Raw genomic sequence first — 17,201 nt, 5'->3', positions numbered from 1 at the left:
TTAAACCCAGATAAATTACATTATTATAATATTTAATTATAACGAAAACATATAGAACCCAGAATAAGTTAAAATGTGGAGGATTAAGGTTCAGTGCAGAAGAAAAAACGTAAAAAAATATGTGATGGAAATCTACATACATAAATTGATAAAATATGACAAACAAAACACTAATGTGCATTTTGGTTTTCCCCTAGACTTAAAAACACTGTATTTTGGCTCCAGTGTCTAATCTTAACTTTTTAATTTGCAATTTTAAATCTGATTTATACTTCTGCATCAAGCGCACATGTAAGGTCCGGCGCAACCTTCGCGCGGTCGCATAGCACTTGCCATGGCTGACGCTGCTGCTGATGCCACAGCTGACGCGCACTTTTAAAAAAATGTAACTACACATTGCAACAATGCATAGCGCAGAGTTTGTGATTGGTCGGCTTTGTGGCTGTGATGAGTGTGATAGTCGTGAGCCTGATGGAGTGAGAGTTTACAAGTGTCGAGTCCTTTAAAGGAGCTCCAGATGGAAGCTTTTGTTTTGTGTTTGCCTTATGATTAAAGTTGTTGCACATCCGCCGGTTCCCGCCTCTGAATGAGCAAGTTTTAGCTACTTGTACATTGCATTCAGTAAAAAACAAAACCTCCGCGAAGAAACTCATCACAGAGGAACATAAAAGCCTACACTGTAAAAAATAATACCCCATATCTACTCAATAAATTTGAGGTAACAGATTGCAAGCAATATTATTAATTAAATTTAACATATATTGATTGAGTAACAATTAATTAAATTAGCAATCTCATAATAGACAATACATAATATAATACACAATAAAACATGTACATTTCAACAAATTGATCATCTTTTTTTTTTAAACAGCATAGTTTCAAACAACTGTTAAACAATATTGTTTAAAACAATACACTTAAAGTGAAATGTATGTGATTTGATACATGAAAGGTATTATTTGCCAGAATAATGCAGATTCATTGAACCAAAGAGGACACAGCAGTTCATGGGTATACTACCCTCCAATATCTTCCAGTGTTCGCAGACAGTCACTTGTAAAAACACCATTCTTTGTCACAGTTAAAATGCATAGGTCAAACCCAGGTGGACACAAGCTCTGGGAATGTAGTCAAGAGCCATGTTTCCACTCTCGCGCCTTAAGTTAGTGTGCCAATGCGAGCCAGGGCCAGTCGCGTTTCCACGGTCACTTCCGGGGCCTGATTGGGATACCTTGGGCCAAAACAGTCCATTTCTCAACCTCAAAAAGAATAAAACTTTTCTGAGAAACAGCATGACCCAAGAGAGACTGAATGCATTGGCCATGCTGTCAATAAAAAAGAGACTGGTTACTGAGATGACTGACTTTAACCAAAAGGTCATTGAGAAATTTGCAAGCCAGAAAGAAAGGACAGCAAAATTTATTTTCAAGTAGTGCTACTGGCCAGTGATTAGGCAACGTGTGTGTGTGTGTGTGTGTGTGCGTGTGTGTGTGTGTGTGTGTTTATTGATTATCTTGATTAGTTCATTACTGATAATAAACCCAAATTTAACCAAAATTCACTGATTTGTGATGCATTTATTGCTTATATGCTTTAGTCATATTTTTGTTTTTTGATACATCACATGATAAATGGCTTTTACACTTGCGTTACCAACAGTTAGATTTTTTTTTCTGATGTTTGCGCACTAGCCGCCACTGCTCAGGGGACTGAAACCATGTGGAAGTGAGTAATTAACCATTTTCATTTGTGGGTGAACTGACCCTTTAAACTGTTGCCACGTGTCATCCAGACCGGCAGGTAGCGCTGCCTACGCGTTAACTTGGTTCTTCGTGAGAAGTTGTTTTGAAGCCTCTGGTGTGTAGCAGCGCTCAACCACACACATTTCTGGAAAACAATATCGGTTTTAAACTTACATTTCTCTAACAAGTAGTCCAGCCGGGGTGTCTTCATCATCGGTAAGCCTTCACTGTGTTTTTCTTTCCACCGGTTTGCTTTTATACACACATAAATCAGTCTGGTTTGTCTATGCTAGTTGTGTGCTAGTAGTGGACAGCTAGATTTTGAGAATCTGTCAGGATGGGACAGTCAATATAAATCACATATAAATACACTAAATGTAAGTTTATTGGTTGGACAGCACGTGTCTGTGTTTTATATGTCATATACCGGTTGATTGGTTGTTAAATCAACCTTAGAGGCAACTTAAACGGTTTACATTTGAAGAAACGCTTGACAACGAGCCACACCGACAGAAAAATGGGTTTAGAAACAGCAAGTAACACATTGAATTAAATGAAACCGTAAGAATACCTTTACATTATTATAAAACTTTATTATAAACTCAAGATTATAATAATAAAATGGGTTTTTACTTTTTTATGTGAAGATGAGAACTCAAGTGTCACAATACATTTTCATGCTAAGCAATGTTTTATGAAAATGAACTGTCTTAGTAAAATGGTTGTATTTATTTATAAGTAACGAAATAAAAGTAAAAAGAGATTTTTCGTACATGCTTAAAATATTAATAATTAAATTCAACAGTTTTTACTTTGTAAAATGATAACATTTTGACAAAAATATGATTAGCATGAAACATAGTGGCAATTTTTAAATTTGACAGGCTTTACAGATTTAGATTGTTAAACGTGGAGCATACAGTAATAAATCAATTTATTTCTAATTTTATTTGAGATGATAAAATTAGTTTGATTTATTATATTCTATTTATTATTTAAATAAATATTAGTAATAAATGAGTATTTATTAATCCTAATTATTTTAACAAAATATGATTTATTGTGTTAACAAAATATGATTTATTTATGCGTGTTTCCATTTTAGAGAGTGTACACCATTTTAGTTGTCTCTAAGGTTGATTTAAAAACCTGTCAATCATTATTTGACAAATAAAATATACATGTATGCAGTTGTTAGATAAAAATATATTTGAACAAGAACAATTATCTGTTATTTCTGAGCCCATTAAATAGGGCTGAGCAATATATCGTTTGAGCATCGATATCGCAATGCGTGTATCTGCAATGGTCACATTGCAGGATTAGATTCTTTATTAAAGATCAAAATATATATTATTTTGTGTTATTGTATAAAATTATTTATACAACAATGACCATGTTATTCCAAGTTTAATTATTCAGTTTCTATATTTGAATGCTGTTATACTCCCGAGAAAACCATAAAGCACTGTTTACCTTTTTTTGTATTTGTATTGATATATCCTTGCAATTTATTATATTTTATGTAGATGCACTGCAAAACAAAGACTTGATCACCCCTGTCTATCTAATAAAATCTTCCCAAAAAGAGCTATTCATATCATCTGATAAATTATATTTATATCGCAATATATATTGCAGCAAAACAAAATATCGCAATGTTAGTTTTTTCCAATATCGTGCAGCCCAACCGTTACCTGATATTTGTAATCGTAAACTTGCTTAATTTTGATCAGTTTCTCTGAAGGCACACTTCTCTTTAGTTTTACTTTAAGTAAATACATCAGAAAAAATAACAAAAGTACTAAAATAAAAAGACGTGTTGTTTTTTGCAGTGTGTGAAGGAGGAGTAAAATATCCCCCCTATTCAAATGCATTGAAATTGTCAAGCCTTGAGTTTATTTTTGTAAAATTTATGAAATAATAATTGATATCTAGATGTTTGCATTTAGAGTACATATTGATGTGTTGTCTTCCTTTTAATTATTTAATTAACATTTTTGCAGCCTATACTTATTGAATACTGATTCCTTGTCATGGTAATTGGCTGATACTGAGCACCGATTCTGGTTCTTCAAGCTTTATGTAACTTTGCCATAGCATAAACACATTTTGCTTTTAAGTATGATATCTCCCCTTGCCTAAAATAATAAATTAAGGATGTAGCATTCATGTAATGGCCAGAAGCAGCTTTACAAAAACAAAATAGTTAAAACAGATTAAAAATAGTAAGAAAAATTACTAACTATGCACTTTGGAAGCATTGCTCATGTGTAGGGCCAGACAGTATCTGCGAACATTTTTTGCTATTTCTGTGCAGAATTTTATAAAAAAATATGCAGATTTATGTGGAATGATTTTGCGATTATCATAACTAAAAACTTAATATATTAAATGTAAAAAATAATACCTTTTTAACTTTTATTTAATGTTTACAATGCAAAATCCAAATAGATCCACTCATTTGGTAAACAAGTCTCATATATAATATATCTACTAAAACTGAAAATATTACTTTGCAAACTGTATTGTAAATAAATCATATGAACATTTTCATATTAGTCATTAATATTAATGAAATTAATTTAAAAAATGAATAAATTTACAAACATTTACAAGTAAATAATAAGTAAATATATAAACTCAATGATGGGCTAAAAATCTGTGGATTTGTGCAGATTCCGTGTGGGCATACTCATGTGTTGTAGCACTGCTGATGCATAACCTGGGTGCGCACATGCATCTTTCTCAGCTTGTAAACTCTTAATGAAACATTTGCAATTGGTTCATGGGATCGGCCAGGGTTGCGTTTCCCAAACAATGACAATGACGTGGCTGAACTATTAGAGTAGTAGTACGATGCATCGTTTGGGAAAGAACGATGTAGTGACGAGTGTCTCCCAAAACCGTAGTTGCTTTGTCGCAAATCCATCATTTGAACCACGTTAGTTATAACGTAAAACGTCCATAATGACGCTCTAAACGAGGTGGAGTAACAACTACTTTAGAGAAAATCTCTTTTTTTGTGCAACGTATTGTTTTACATGCACACAAATTTATAAATAATCCAATATTAGTTTTGATATAAACATGCACTCATTTTCTACATTAATTTAAATATAGCCTATGTAAACGGCACATATAGGGTCTGTGTTTCCTTAACAAATATTATTGAGAATATTCCGTATTCTATTCTAAAACATAAAACCACTTAGTAGCACAAATTCTAATCTCATTTATAAATCGTTAGGCTAATGGTTGAAATTTACAGTAGGCCATTTATTAAGAAAAGGAAAAAAAATCTTAATTATTATTATTAATTTATTATTATTGTTGTTATTATTATTAAGTAGGCTATTGTTTATTTACTTTTTAAAGTCTACTTTTACAATTGGACACATTCAAACCACTGCAGACATTATCTAACCAACAGGCCCATGTCATTTACAGTACAGATACATTTCTTAATAAATAACATACTATAAATTTAAAGCATTAATGTATGCTATATAATTTTGTTTCCACAAGTCTTGGAGACGCAACGTAAATTCCACTTTTAAATAATAGGTCACCTTTAGCTTTCGTCATGAGCCACGGATGTGTTCAAAATGGCATAAAGGTTTTCAAAATGCACAACGAAGAGAACGCAATTGTCAATATTAAGATTGCTAAAACTGAGCTGTGAAAAATACTTTGAAAGCAAATTACACCTAAGAGAGATGACTTTAATGCTTTTTTTAATCAGTCTGAGTTTAAATGTTGAAACATTCAAAAGGAATAGGGCATAGGAGGGAATAACTGGGAATAGAACACAGCCAGGAACTATGCTTCTAACTACAGCTCTAGAGGTGTAGTTGGAAACGTACAAATTTGCGAATGTTCGTTGAAACGATGGATTTGGGAAACACCAACGAACTATGTTTGTAACAACGAAACCTGCGACCTTAGTTGGCTAACGATGGGTTTCGGAAACACACCCCAGATCAATGAGTACCGATTGAGTCATGAAATGTAATTATCGTCCGATACTGATCTCTGGCAGATCGATTGGAGCATCGCTACTAATAGTGTCTTAAATTTACATATATTACCATTTTTTCTTATTTAAAAGCAGCATGATGATCCTGAAAGATAAAAAAAATAAAATGAACTCTCTGTTTGTCACACAACACTCATAATAATAACTACTGTGTCTCTCTCTCAGATCAGCTCATTGCTGTGCCCTTTGGCCAGCGTTTCAAATGAACATGTCCCTTGCACAGAGAGTCCTCCTGACGTGGATCTTCACCCTCATCTTCCTCATCATGCTGGTCCTCAAGTTGGACAGGAAGATCGACTGGAGCTGGTTCCTCATTTTCCTTCCCATCTGGACCTTCGATCTGATCCTGCTCCTCATGCTCATTGTCAAAATGGCCGGTCGATGCAAACCAGGCTTCGATCCTCGCAATGGAGCGGAGAACTTGAAGAAGCGCGTTTGGTATCTCATCGCCATGCTGCTAAAACTGGCCTTCTGTCTGACACTCTGTGCCAAATTAGAAAGCCTAATGGACATCATGGTGAGCTCGGTTTGCATCCCTTTATGGGGTTTGCTCATCGGTGCTATGGTGGAACTGGGATTCAACGTTTTTCACTTCAGAAGAGACTGAACACTGGAACGGTAGTTTCTGAAAGCCTGTATTTTTCAGGAGTTAAATCGTCTTGAAAGTAGTTTTTATTCATGAAAAGGGGATATATAATGGACAAGAATGTACAGCTGTGTGAAACTCTTTAACGGGAACTGCTTGTTTCTTTCAGGCACAGGAGGTAAAGCTGAATATTCTGCGTTTTGTTGTTGACAGGAAGGCAGGGAGGTTTACGATTTTTGGCTCAGTGGTGAGTTTACGCTCAGGTGACAGAAATGACTGATTGTTGAGCTCGATATTTATTGCGTTTTGGTGAAACAATCGAAAATCAATCGAAAATGACAGTTGACATGCTGTTGATCACACTGTTTGCGTTTGCTTTTTCGTCCTAAATAGTACTGTAACAAGACATGGTGTATTAGCAGGAGAAACGTATGTTCTAGAATGATGGTGTATATATTTACAAATCTCTCTTCATCGTATATTTATGTTTTGCGTTGCAGAACTTGCATAATATGTTTACAATATTTGTTTTTGTCTTGTACAGAGTGTGTAAATATCATAGTAATAATAATAGTAATAAAAGAAATAACAACATCTTAATAATTAAAAGATGCATATTTATTTTTTAAGATGACTATGTTCAATATAGCGCACAGGTATTATAAATTTACCAATGTCTCTAGAATTAAGCCGTGATCACAATAGAGTTTGAGCATGTGAAATTGTCATACGGTTAGGCCTGTCACGATATCTATTTTTTGTTGTTTGATATATTGCACCAAAATATATTGCGATAAACAATATTATTGTCATTTAAAGACCATTTTAAGCCACTCATTATATAGTGCCTGAATGACAATATAATGTCATCACAATGCAAGTACACACTTCCTAAGAACACTTTAACACTTAAAAATGACTTCAGTCATTTTAACAATTGAATAATTAGGCATTGGAATCAGACTGTGAAAACACAAATGCCAAGTGAAGTTTTATAAAGTATTTCCGAGAGCAGCACATGATCTGATTGATAACAGCTGCTCTTTTATCTGCAATCATCAATAAACCAATCAGATTAATCCAAACCTACAATAAATAGCACATTTCACCTTACTTCCCTTATCTTCACTTTTGAAGAATCCCCCCCATCCACCTGTTGTGAATTTCACTATGTGGCTCACGGCACCAAAACTGTTGTTAAATTCAAAGACGAGTCAAAAACCAGGGAGACCTTTCGGGTATCTTCAAAGCAGAATCCTTTTATAAGAAACTCTGTGTCGCTGTGGCATCATTGAAAGAACTCTATCTTAGTGCTGTAGGCACTAGTTTAAACTAATTTTTACAGACGTTGATATATTGGGGTGGAGATCTAAACAAAGCATGCAAATAAAGTGTTGTTGTCCGAAGGGTAAATTGCCTTTCCAGCCCCGATCTCATCAGCATATAAGTACCTGTTCACAATACATTTTAAGCATGAAAAAAAAAGTGTGCAAAGGATGTTCTGGAGACAGAACCTGTCAGACCAGTTGACTGACTTGAAAGTGTTACTTTGCCATTTGTTAAACAATAGACACAGCTGTGCTGTGAAACTGACAGTTTGCATTACTTTGGAGACAGCCAGTGCTCAGGAAACCAGGAGATTTTAAGGTCTGTATAAAAAAGAATATAACTTTTCAGTTATATATAGATTATTGCTAATTTGGAACTAGATTATATAAATTTATATTCCCACACACCCCATCTCCCCCTTTTTCTCCTTTACCAGGGGGAGCTCTCGAGATCTGATCTCTGAGCCCCCTTACATGCTAAATGACCAGGCGGGAACCCTGGGCTCAATTATCTCCAAGCTCAGGGTTTTCTCCCAGGATAGGATGCCAAACCTGCTATTAGTATCAAGCAGTGAACTCCTGAAATTTTAACAAAAAAGTAACAGAGGTTGCGATATCTGCTACCATATTTATTTTCAATTTTCAGACACCCACATGTAAATAAACTATGTTGCTAGAATTTGGTTATCACCAAAAATGAATGAGGTCATGTCCGTGTGTTTTGCAATAAGTTGATATATTGATTATTGTGACAGGCCCATATACAGTACTTTGGAAATGGGTAAGATAAAATGTGACATTGAAAAAATGAGTGAATGCTCCATATTTTTACATTTGTGTACAGAGAGGTCAATTCGCAGGTCAGAGCTTGAACCAAGCTTGCACTTTGGAATGCAGGAACTTTCAAAACTTGTCACATGCATTTCCTTGCGTGTGAATGGAAAGCTATGGGGAGAAAAGAGCAGTATGACCATGGCTTTATGTGGAGAAAATGTCAATTCATCAAGACTCAGAAGATGTAAATTTAGAAACTAATGCTGTCAAAATATTAATCAAAAATTGTATTTACATAACAGATGTCTGTGCTGTGCATATTTGTTATAAACAGTGTTGGGGAAAGTTACTGTTGAAAGTAATGCATTACAATATTGATTTACTCCCCAAAAAAGTAACTAGTTCCTTTACTTAGTTAATTTTTATAGAAAGTAATGTGTTACGTTACTTTTGAGTTATTCTTCATACCTGCCTGAGGCTGGTATCTCTTTCAGAACTTGCAGGGTTTTTGATTTTTTAAATAGAGGACCTCTGCATTTAACGACACTATAACTTATAACTACCTAAGACCTTAATTTACCTTTAAAAAATTATTTAAAAAAAAACTGAATAATGTTACCTTCTGAAAACGTCTTGACGCTATACATATTGTATATACAGATTAATAAAAGTTGAAATGTGTTTGCTACCTTTGTATTTTTGTTATAAAATAATCTTCAAAATCCCTGTCCATTGAGACTGTAATCCTTTTCTTCCATGCGTTCAAAATAATTAGAAAACTTCCATCACAGAAATGTAAGGCTCTGTCATCTTGATTTGTGTCTGTTTCCATGGTGAGCTCATTTTCTCATTGAGTGTGATTCTGCTTGATTACACTAATTTTAATTCAGCAAACTATTTTTTTAAAAGTGGATTAATTAATCTAAAAAATAACTAAAATATTATTACTTATTTTTTTTAAGTAATGTGTTACTTTGTCCGTTACTTAAAAAAGTAATATTATGAAGTAACCCGTGTTACTTGTAATGTGTTACCCCAACACTGGTTATGAATGTATAAATGCACACGTGTGTATATACAGTATTTGAATATATTTATGTAAAATATTTTATCTTAGATATAAAAATATATGTAAACATTTTTGTTTTGTAATATTCTGTATTTTATGTATGTTTGTATTTAACAAAATGAAATGAGAACAAGCTAAAATTGGCACAATCACTATGCTCTCAAAAAACCTAATTGATACTACAAAACAGTTCTACTATATAAGGTGCATTTTGGCGGGTTTGCACATGTGGGTCAGTGCCCCATTTCAGTGTCTGCATTATTTTACATATACAAAATTTTGTGACTTTTTTATGTAAATGCAATTAAAGTGTCTGCTTTATTGCTTTAAATATCTTTTCGAGATAAAAAAGTCAATATATAGATAAAGCAAGTTCTATCCTCATTCAGCATAACACATTTTTATGTAAAACTGAAGCAGCAGACTTATTCTGACCTTTGAGAAAAAATTGCAAGAATATATATTTTAAGTATGAAAAACATCTTGATAAATAGGCAAAAGTAAAACCTGTTGGTTAGAAGAATATTGGTATGAATATTTAAAATGATTTTTAAATTATTTTAATGTCATTGGATGATTCTTGATCTAAATATCCCTGATAAGACCTTTTTGTTTCACTCAATAGCTATGTTTCCATCCACCTATTTTTTCTGCGCGTTTTGAATATGTGCATAAAAAAAACGGTTGATGGAAACGCCATGATGCGCATGAATTTTGAAAATGCGCATAAAAAACGTATGCGCATAACTGAGTAGTATAAACTTTTTATTCGATGAAAGATTAAACGCTTAAAATACGATGGAAACACTTTTACTGCACAAATTTCAGTATACGCAATAAAAAAGGTCATGCGATTTTGTTATAAGAGATCATGTGATGATAAAAATGTGTAAATGGACAAACCAGGCTGAGCACACTGTAAACCATCTTAATTGTTGTTTTGGTCATTCTAAAATGCCTTACCTTTTAAGTATTAGTGTTATTATATTATTAATGACCACCAGAATCAAGAGCGTCTGTGCTCTGCAGCTGACACCTTCAAATGCCACTGAGCATTCACTGCGTGTCAGGATTGCCTTCTGAGGCACTAGTCATTTATTAGATGAAGAAAAAATGGAAGCAGCTTCTCCTTCCATTTTTACTGTTGATATTGGGCGCCAGTTGATCAGGAAGTGACGATTTTGTTCGTTTTGGCTCGTTGGATGGAAACGCTGCTTTATTCACATGTCTTTTATGGGATAATCCAGTTTTGCGCATAAAATTCATTCGCATTTTTGGATGGAAACATAGTTAATTTTTGTAGGTATCTTCTGTAAAAATGTGTAATAGTTTTTTTTGTTTGTTTGTTTGCTTTAAAAAACTAAATTAAATAGGACACATTCTAATTTAAAAGAAAATAAATGCTTGGAACCCCTTTTCGTCTTACAATGATGGAAAATAGTACTTAGTTTCAATTGAAAATTTCAATAATGGTACAACAAAATTACAGATGCTTTTATTTAACGTAAAACATTTGCATTGGGAAAAAAAGAGCATATATCCGTGTAAACAGCCATGGATTGCCCCAGACTTACAAAAATACAATATACAAAATAACAGCTGAACCTGTAAATGGCATATTTTCATTGCTTATGCACTACATTATTTTCAAAGCATCACAAAAGTGCTAAGTTTTGTAAATCAATGCTTATGTTTACAGTTTATTAAACAACATAGTTACTAAACCAATTTTCTGACACCACACTGAAATCTGGTATTAATGCAGCAGTTTATGAATTCAAAAGACAGCTTAATTTAGTTCTGTTTGGTATTAGTATTAGTTGGAGTAGTTTTTTGGTCTAATCATCATTCTAACAGTCCTAAAAGATTGTCTTTCATTAGTTGGGTAATATTCCATGTTAATGTTGTGCCACGTACCCCAAAATATTCCATTACGTACCCCTTTGTACTTTGATTGATAATATTTCCCATTTAAGTTTGCAGACATGCATGCATCAAACCACCAGCCTGAGCTGTAATAGGCTCCACAGTTTCCTGAGGGATACTGGTCATTGTCTCTGTCCGGAGTGGTGAAGAACTTCTGGTCATGGTTGTACTTTTTGCTAAATTGCATGGCATTGCCAGCTGTACCCGAGTAGCCATCTATGGACAGGCGGTATTGTTGGCTCTCATTTGCTACGTAGAAGTGGTCATATTGGGCGTATTCTCTGATCCCTTCGAAATCTTCGATTTCAATTCGCAAGGACATGTTTTTCGCCTTTGTCAGCAAGTGAATCTTGTCATTGCCAAGCCAGAACTCTCCTATTAGTTTCCCAAATCCATTCTTGTACTCGTCCCATGTGCGATTAAAACTTGTGCTACCATCAAAGCGATGTTGAATCAACGTCCAACCTCCACCCGAGGACGCCATGTCGCAGAAAACAGGAAATGTGTTTTTTGGTTGCGGCGTTACTCTGTATACACCATTCCTTTGAGATTTTGTAATGTGATCAGCGCAGTCTTGAGCAGGTCCTTTTTCTGTGGATCATAAAAATCATTTGAGGTTACTTCACCCCACTGTTGAAGAAATATGCTATTACCGTGTGTAAACAACATAAATCTGCATGCTTGTATTTATGTGCATGTCTTACAGGGAGAATTTCTTTGCTGTTGTCATGTTACAACGAGAGAAGCTGTTTACATTCACAAAAGCATTTTTATTTGTGAAAGTGCTTCACAAAATACTTTGTGGGAACATTGCGGAAAGCTCAGTACAAATAAACCCAATGGGGTTGAAATTGAAAAAAATAAACATTCAGATGAATCTCTGGATCATATGATGCGTCAACAACAAAGCTGCGCTCTGTGGACTTAATATTTTAGAGGGTTTGTTTTTGACCACCTGGAATTATTTAGTCATTTATTAAGAGTTTACATGAAGCAACACTAAGATAAATTTTGGTCTCCAGTCAATACATGAGTAAATTTTGCACAGTATCGTTAGTAAGTAGTCAGCATGCTTTAATTATGCATTGCTGAAAATTGTTTGAGCTTTTGAGCCTTTACTCAAGCTCAACAAAGACACCACATCCTGATACATCAGACAAAAGAAGACGCCTACAGCTGGTCCTCTTCACAAAAACCACAACATCTGCTATTCAGATGAGAATCCAAGTCCACTTATCCCTGTTATGGATAATGTGGAACCCTATCACACTCCCAAGATAAATTGTGGGGTCTCAGGATTCCTTGTTTGTCTGAGTTCCCTGTACCTGTGGTTATTTTTGGAGAGATGTCCCTATTTGAACTCTCCTGAAACCTTTGGTGCAATCTATACAAAGCGTCACTGTGACTTATTCCACTATACCGTAAGCTTTGTGTCAAATAAACATGCGCTGCTGCCATTCTCTAAACACTCTAGAGTGCTTTCTTGAGTGTGAATTAAGAGCAAATACTCCTTCAACTTGGTTGAAATGTTTTAAATAAACATTAAGAACATGTGTTGGGTAAGAAAATTCCTCACCTCTTCCATATGCCAATGGAGTCCTGGTCTGGCTTGTACTGGGTTGTGAGTGTGGAGTTGATGTAGTGTTACAATTACCAAGGCAGGTGCTGTGGACTTTGTTTTCTGCTTTCTCTCTCTCTGTTACCTCATCGCTGACTGCATGGGATTTAAATCCCTCAGCTGTGTCCTCAGGGCTAAGTGAGAAAAGTTTTGAGCCCTTGATTTCTTCAGTATTTGTAAGCGTTTCCAAAACAACTGGTATTGCAAACTTCCCTCCACTATAACTATTGGCTGTGTCCACAGTGTTTGGGTTAGATAATACATCTCCAGGGATTTCATCTACTCTGTCTTTATTAAGCTTAATATGTTCCAGTTCTTTTGTTGCTCCTATACTTTCAAAACTAATGGGTGTGTCCCGACTGACGTTTTTAGGCATTTCAACATGTGCATTTGTCACTGAACCATTGTTTTTTGTACTGTCTCTGTGGCGTGTGTCTGTAAAAGAAACTGTTGAGTTTGTGAATTGTGTTGTTCCTGGTTCCTTAAATAACTCTTTCTTCTTCAAGGTGGGTGCGTTTGGCCCTTTTTTCTTCTTATCCACTTTATCAGCTGTTCCCAAACTAAATGTTTTGCGTTCTTTTTTGCCAGTAGGTGAATTAGATCCTTCACTTTGCTGTATGTTTGTATCCTCTTCTCTGTTTTCAGTGTTAAAAATCAACACAGCTTCACTATTGTCTCTAACTTGTGTTTTACCTTGTTGAAGTTTAGCCAAATCTTGCACATTAGCTGCGTTTTGAGAGATTGAAGGGGACTTTGACTCTGTATTGTTGTTTTTTAACCAATTATTATGTAATACAGTTGACCTCACATTTGGTGCCGGTCCAGTATTTTCAAAACTTCTGGGTGTATCCCGACTGAGATTTTTAGAGGTTTCAACATGTGTGTTTGTCACTATGTGAATATTTTTCGTACTGTCTCCATGCTCTGTGTCCGTAAAAGAGTCAGTCGATGTTATAAACAGAGATGCACCTGGTTTCTTAGGTAACTCTTTCTTTAAGGTGGATGCAGTTGGCCTTTTTTTCCCACTGCTGATTTTGTCCCCTTCAGATGGGTTTTGACCATTACTATTTGCACCTCCCAAACTAATGATCGATCTTTCTTTTTCTCCAGCTGGTGAATTTCTTGTGCCACTTTGCATTGTGTTAGGATCCTGTGAATGGTTCTCATGATTTGAGATCAACAAAATCTCACTGTTGTCTTCAGCTCTGTTCATAGCTTCTTGAACCTTATCCAAATCTCTGAAGTCACCTGCATTTTGAGATTCTGGTTGTGATTTTGGTTCTGTAATGTTGTTTTTCAACCGATGATTATCCAGTACATTTGATGTTATCACCTGTGGGATGTGTTTGATTTCATCCCTTCCTACAATAGGTGTTACACCAGTGGGGCTGAAGAATGATTCCTTGTGCTTACCTTTGTCTTGATGCCTCTGTTTGTGTTCATCTCAGTTTGAAAGTTTGGCTTCCTCCTTGTATAAATTGGTTTCATTATTCCTGAGACGTTTTTCCTGGGAATATTTCCATTTCTAACTGGGATAGGCAATTTTGAAGGTACCCCAACACTTCTGTTTGCTGACATTTTTCCTGTCGCATTAGGTCTCAGTTTGGGGCCTGTAGGAGACATCACAGTGGTGTCTGGGTTACTTAGAAGGCTTGGCATTACGTACTTTACTTCTTGCCTCACTTCGTGTGTCATGCTGATGTTTTTCTTGCTGTTCTGAGGCTGTTCTGGCATAACTTTGAGTGGAGTTATTGAAGTTCTCCTTGCCCCATGGCCTCCCACAGGTGATTTAAACCTACTGGTCATTCTTACATTACTATTTATTGTTTTGCTCTTTACAGTTGGGACAATAGTTGGCTTCACAAAGTCTTCTGAATAAGTGCCTTTACTGTGGCTTGGGATGTCCTCCTTCACAGTTTCTGCATTTAATGAGTTAAAACCTGTTTCCTCAATTGCCCCCACGATGAACGTTTCTGGCTGTATCTTATCTGTAAGATCTGGAGACATTGGATTAACTGTCCTTGTATTAAGAGTTCTGTCAGCCTTATCTAAAATTGTGGAACCAATTTGTCCGTTATTACCCTCTGTGATTGGGTTTAGATATTTTTCAATTTCCACCTGTCTTCCTGGGAAGGCAAGTCCTCTCTATTCACAGCGGAGCTACTAATAATTACCAGACTTTCACTCAGTCCAATGTGCTTCTCTTCCTCTTTAACTGTGTTTGGCTGTTCGGCTTGATTCATAATGCTGGAGAACGATTTAATTGTGTCTGTGTGGCTCACATTACCTTGTTTTTCTTTCCTCAGATTTGTTGGGAGTCTTGTAATCTCAGTCATGTTTATGTTTCTTGAATTGTCTTCTCTAACTATAGTTACTTGGCTTACATGTTTATCGTCTGTTTTGGGACCAGAAACCCTACTGAAGTCTTGTTTGTTTTGGTCATCTGTTGATGGACTTGATCCTCTGATTGTCCCAGATTTTGTGTTTGCTATATGAGGATTGGTTTCCTTTACCCGCATAATGCCACTCCTCGCTGGAGAAAAGCCAGCCTCTTCTGGCTGAATCGTATCCATCGTTTCCTCAACTTGTGGATTAGTTTTTCTCATGACAGCAGGGTTCTTCAATCTGTCTCCATTGTTAACTTTGACAACTCTACTGTTTATGTAGGAACCCCTTGGCCTCAATGGTCTACCTGCTCCAGAAAAGTTTAGAACTCTTCTGTTCCCTGCTGATGTGCTTAAATCTGATGTCCTTATGTTAGGATCTCTTAATCCATCTGGATCAGGCGCATTCTGCACTCTTCTTCTCAATGTCAGAATGTCACTTATGTTCCCTGAATGTCCATCCCTGAGAACATTTGGCTGCTGTTTCACATGAGTTACAAATTGTATATCATCCTTTTTCATGGGAAGGGACGGTTCTGCTAATCCACTGCGCTTTAGTTCCTTTTCTGTCCCTACAGGTGTAGGCACCTTTGAAATATCCTCAGGTACCTCATCAAGTAAGGGGTTAAATATTTTTACATTTCTATTCATCTCCGATGTTCGATCTGTTGTACCTTGGTTTAGATCAATCCTCGGATTAATATCCCATTCCCGAACTTCCAGAATCGAATGATTGGGCCTTTTCTCAGACCCCTTGATGGTTCCTTCACTTTCTGATGTGTCTCCCTGTGGTAAGGTTGAAGAGAAGATTTGAGCAACTTTTTCTCCATCAAGACTTTGTGTGTTCTTGATACTGATGTTATGCCGTAAACTTTGATGTCTCCCTTCCTCTTCGTCCCTATGGTCTGTCCATCCACCCCTCCCATCACTGTGCCTGTCCTTACATTCTTGGCAGTCTCTCCTTAGCTGGTTCACAACTTCCTTTAGGTTCTGCAGCTCCTTAGCCATTTCTTCCAGCTCCCTAAAAGGCCTGGGCAGCTGGATGGAGAGAGCAGGGAGGGTGAGCCGATAAGGGCAGAAGTCTTCCTCGTCCCCGCAGTGTCCCTGGGGCTTCAGTTCTACCCATGAAGCAGCATCCTCAGAGGTTTCTGGGCAGATGTCACATACAGAAAATGCCAAGATGGTTCCCCATATGTAAAACACAGCAAACCACATTGTGTCCTTTGTGGTGAGCAGTTCTGTTCAATGTGTCGAAGTGTATGAGAGAGAAGGAACAGGAGGGATTGGAGGACCACCTCCCTTTATAGAAGTGTGAGAGCTCAGAGAGGGGCGATGCTCTATGATGACTCTCAACAGAGGAGTGTAAGAACCTCCTATGAGAATAATCAGAATATGTTCAGTATATCGTTATTGATTGTTAGGGATAAACAAATAAAACTTGAGATTTAAAGCAGGATATATTTATTACTGCGTAAGGCTTTTTTAGTGAATGTCTCTTGAAGAGTGCAAATTTAAAGACCTAAATGCACTTGCATTAAACACACAACGTTTATATCTCTTCCAAGGTACCATAGTGTAAATGTATCTTGTTTTAAGTACTGTCAGATTTTAAAGGGGGAAAAATCGTGAATTTTGTGCAGTGTTGCTCTTGCCATGATGATATACAACAACAGACAATCTTGTTATTTGTTTGTTTTCCAGTTGTGTTCCTAAAATTATTACACTATTTTTA

At 35.9% G+C, this 17,201-nt stretch overlaps 2 protein-coding genes across 2 annotated transcripts; one reads left to right on the top strand and one right to left on the bottom strand.

Annotated features, from left to right (window-relative positions):
* The first annotated feature begins 1,840 nt into the window (after positions 1–1,840).
* Positions 1,841–9,104, top strand: tmem60 (transmembrane protein 60). The gene is made up of 2 exons (XM_056452381.1): positions 1,841–1,961; positions 5,950–9,104. Exon 2 carries the CDS (start codon positions 5,987–5,989, stop codon positions 6,389–6,391), a length of 405 nt encoding a protein of 134 aa, XP_056308356.1. The 5' UTR covers positions 1,841–1,961; positions 5,950–5,986; the 3' UTR covers positions 6,392–9,104.
* Positions 9,105–11,017: 1,913 nt separating this feature from the next.
* Positions 11,018–16,760, bottom strand: fgl2b (fibrinogen-like 2b). The gene is made up of 3 exons (XM_056451300.1): positions 15,204–16,760; positions 13,044–14,473; positions 11,018–12,058 (listed from the first exon to the last, which is right to left on the bottom strand). Exons 1-3 carry the CDS (start codon positions 16,682–16,684, stop codon positions 11,358–11,360), a joined length of 3,612 nt encoding a protein of 1,203 aa, XP_056307275.1. The 5' UTR covers positions 16,685–16,760; the 3' UTR covers positions 11,018–11,357.
* Between the last annotated feature and the right edge of the window lie 441 nt (positions 16,761–17,201).

Source organism: Danio aesculapii, chromosome 25, assembly GCF_903798145.1.
Source record: "Danio aesculapii chromosome 25, fDanAes4.1, whole genome shotgun sequence".
NCBI lineage: Eukaryota > Metazoa > Chordata > Actinopteri > Cypriniformes > Danionidae > Danio > Danio aesculapii.
Note: the sequence above shows the minus strand (reverse complement) of the source record. Positions and strands in the feature narration are given on the sequence as shown.

Bases quoted from the DNA above. Each gene is read 5' to 3' on its own strand.
- tmem60 (XM_056452381.1), top strand. From the start codon at position 5,987: ATGAACATGTCCCTTGCACAGAGAGTCCTCCTGACGTGGATCTTCACC.
- fgl2b (XM_056451300.1), bottom strand. From the start codon at position 16,684: ATGTGGTTTGCTGTGTTTTACATATGGGGAACCATCTTGGCATTTTCT. The intron at 14,474-15,203 runs GTGGAAATTGAA...ATCATTCTTCAG, and splicing joins TTGCCTTCCCAGGAAGACAG to CCCCACTGGTGTAACACCTA. The intron at 12,059-13,043 runs GTGAGGAATTTT...TATGATCCACAG, and splicing joins TCCATTGGCATATGGAAGAG to AAAAAGGACCTGCTCAAGAC.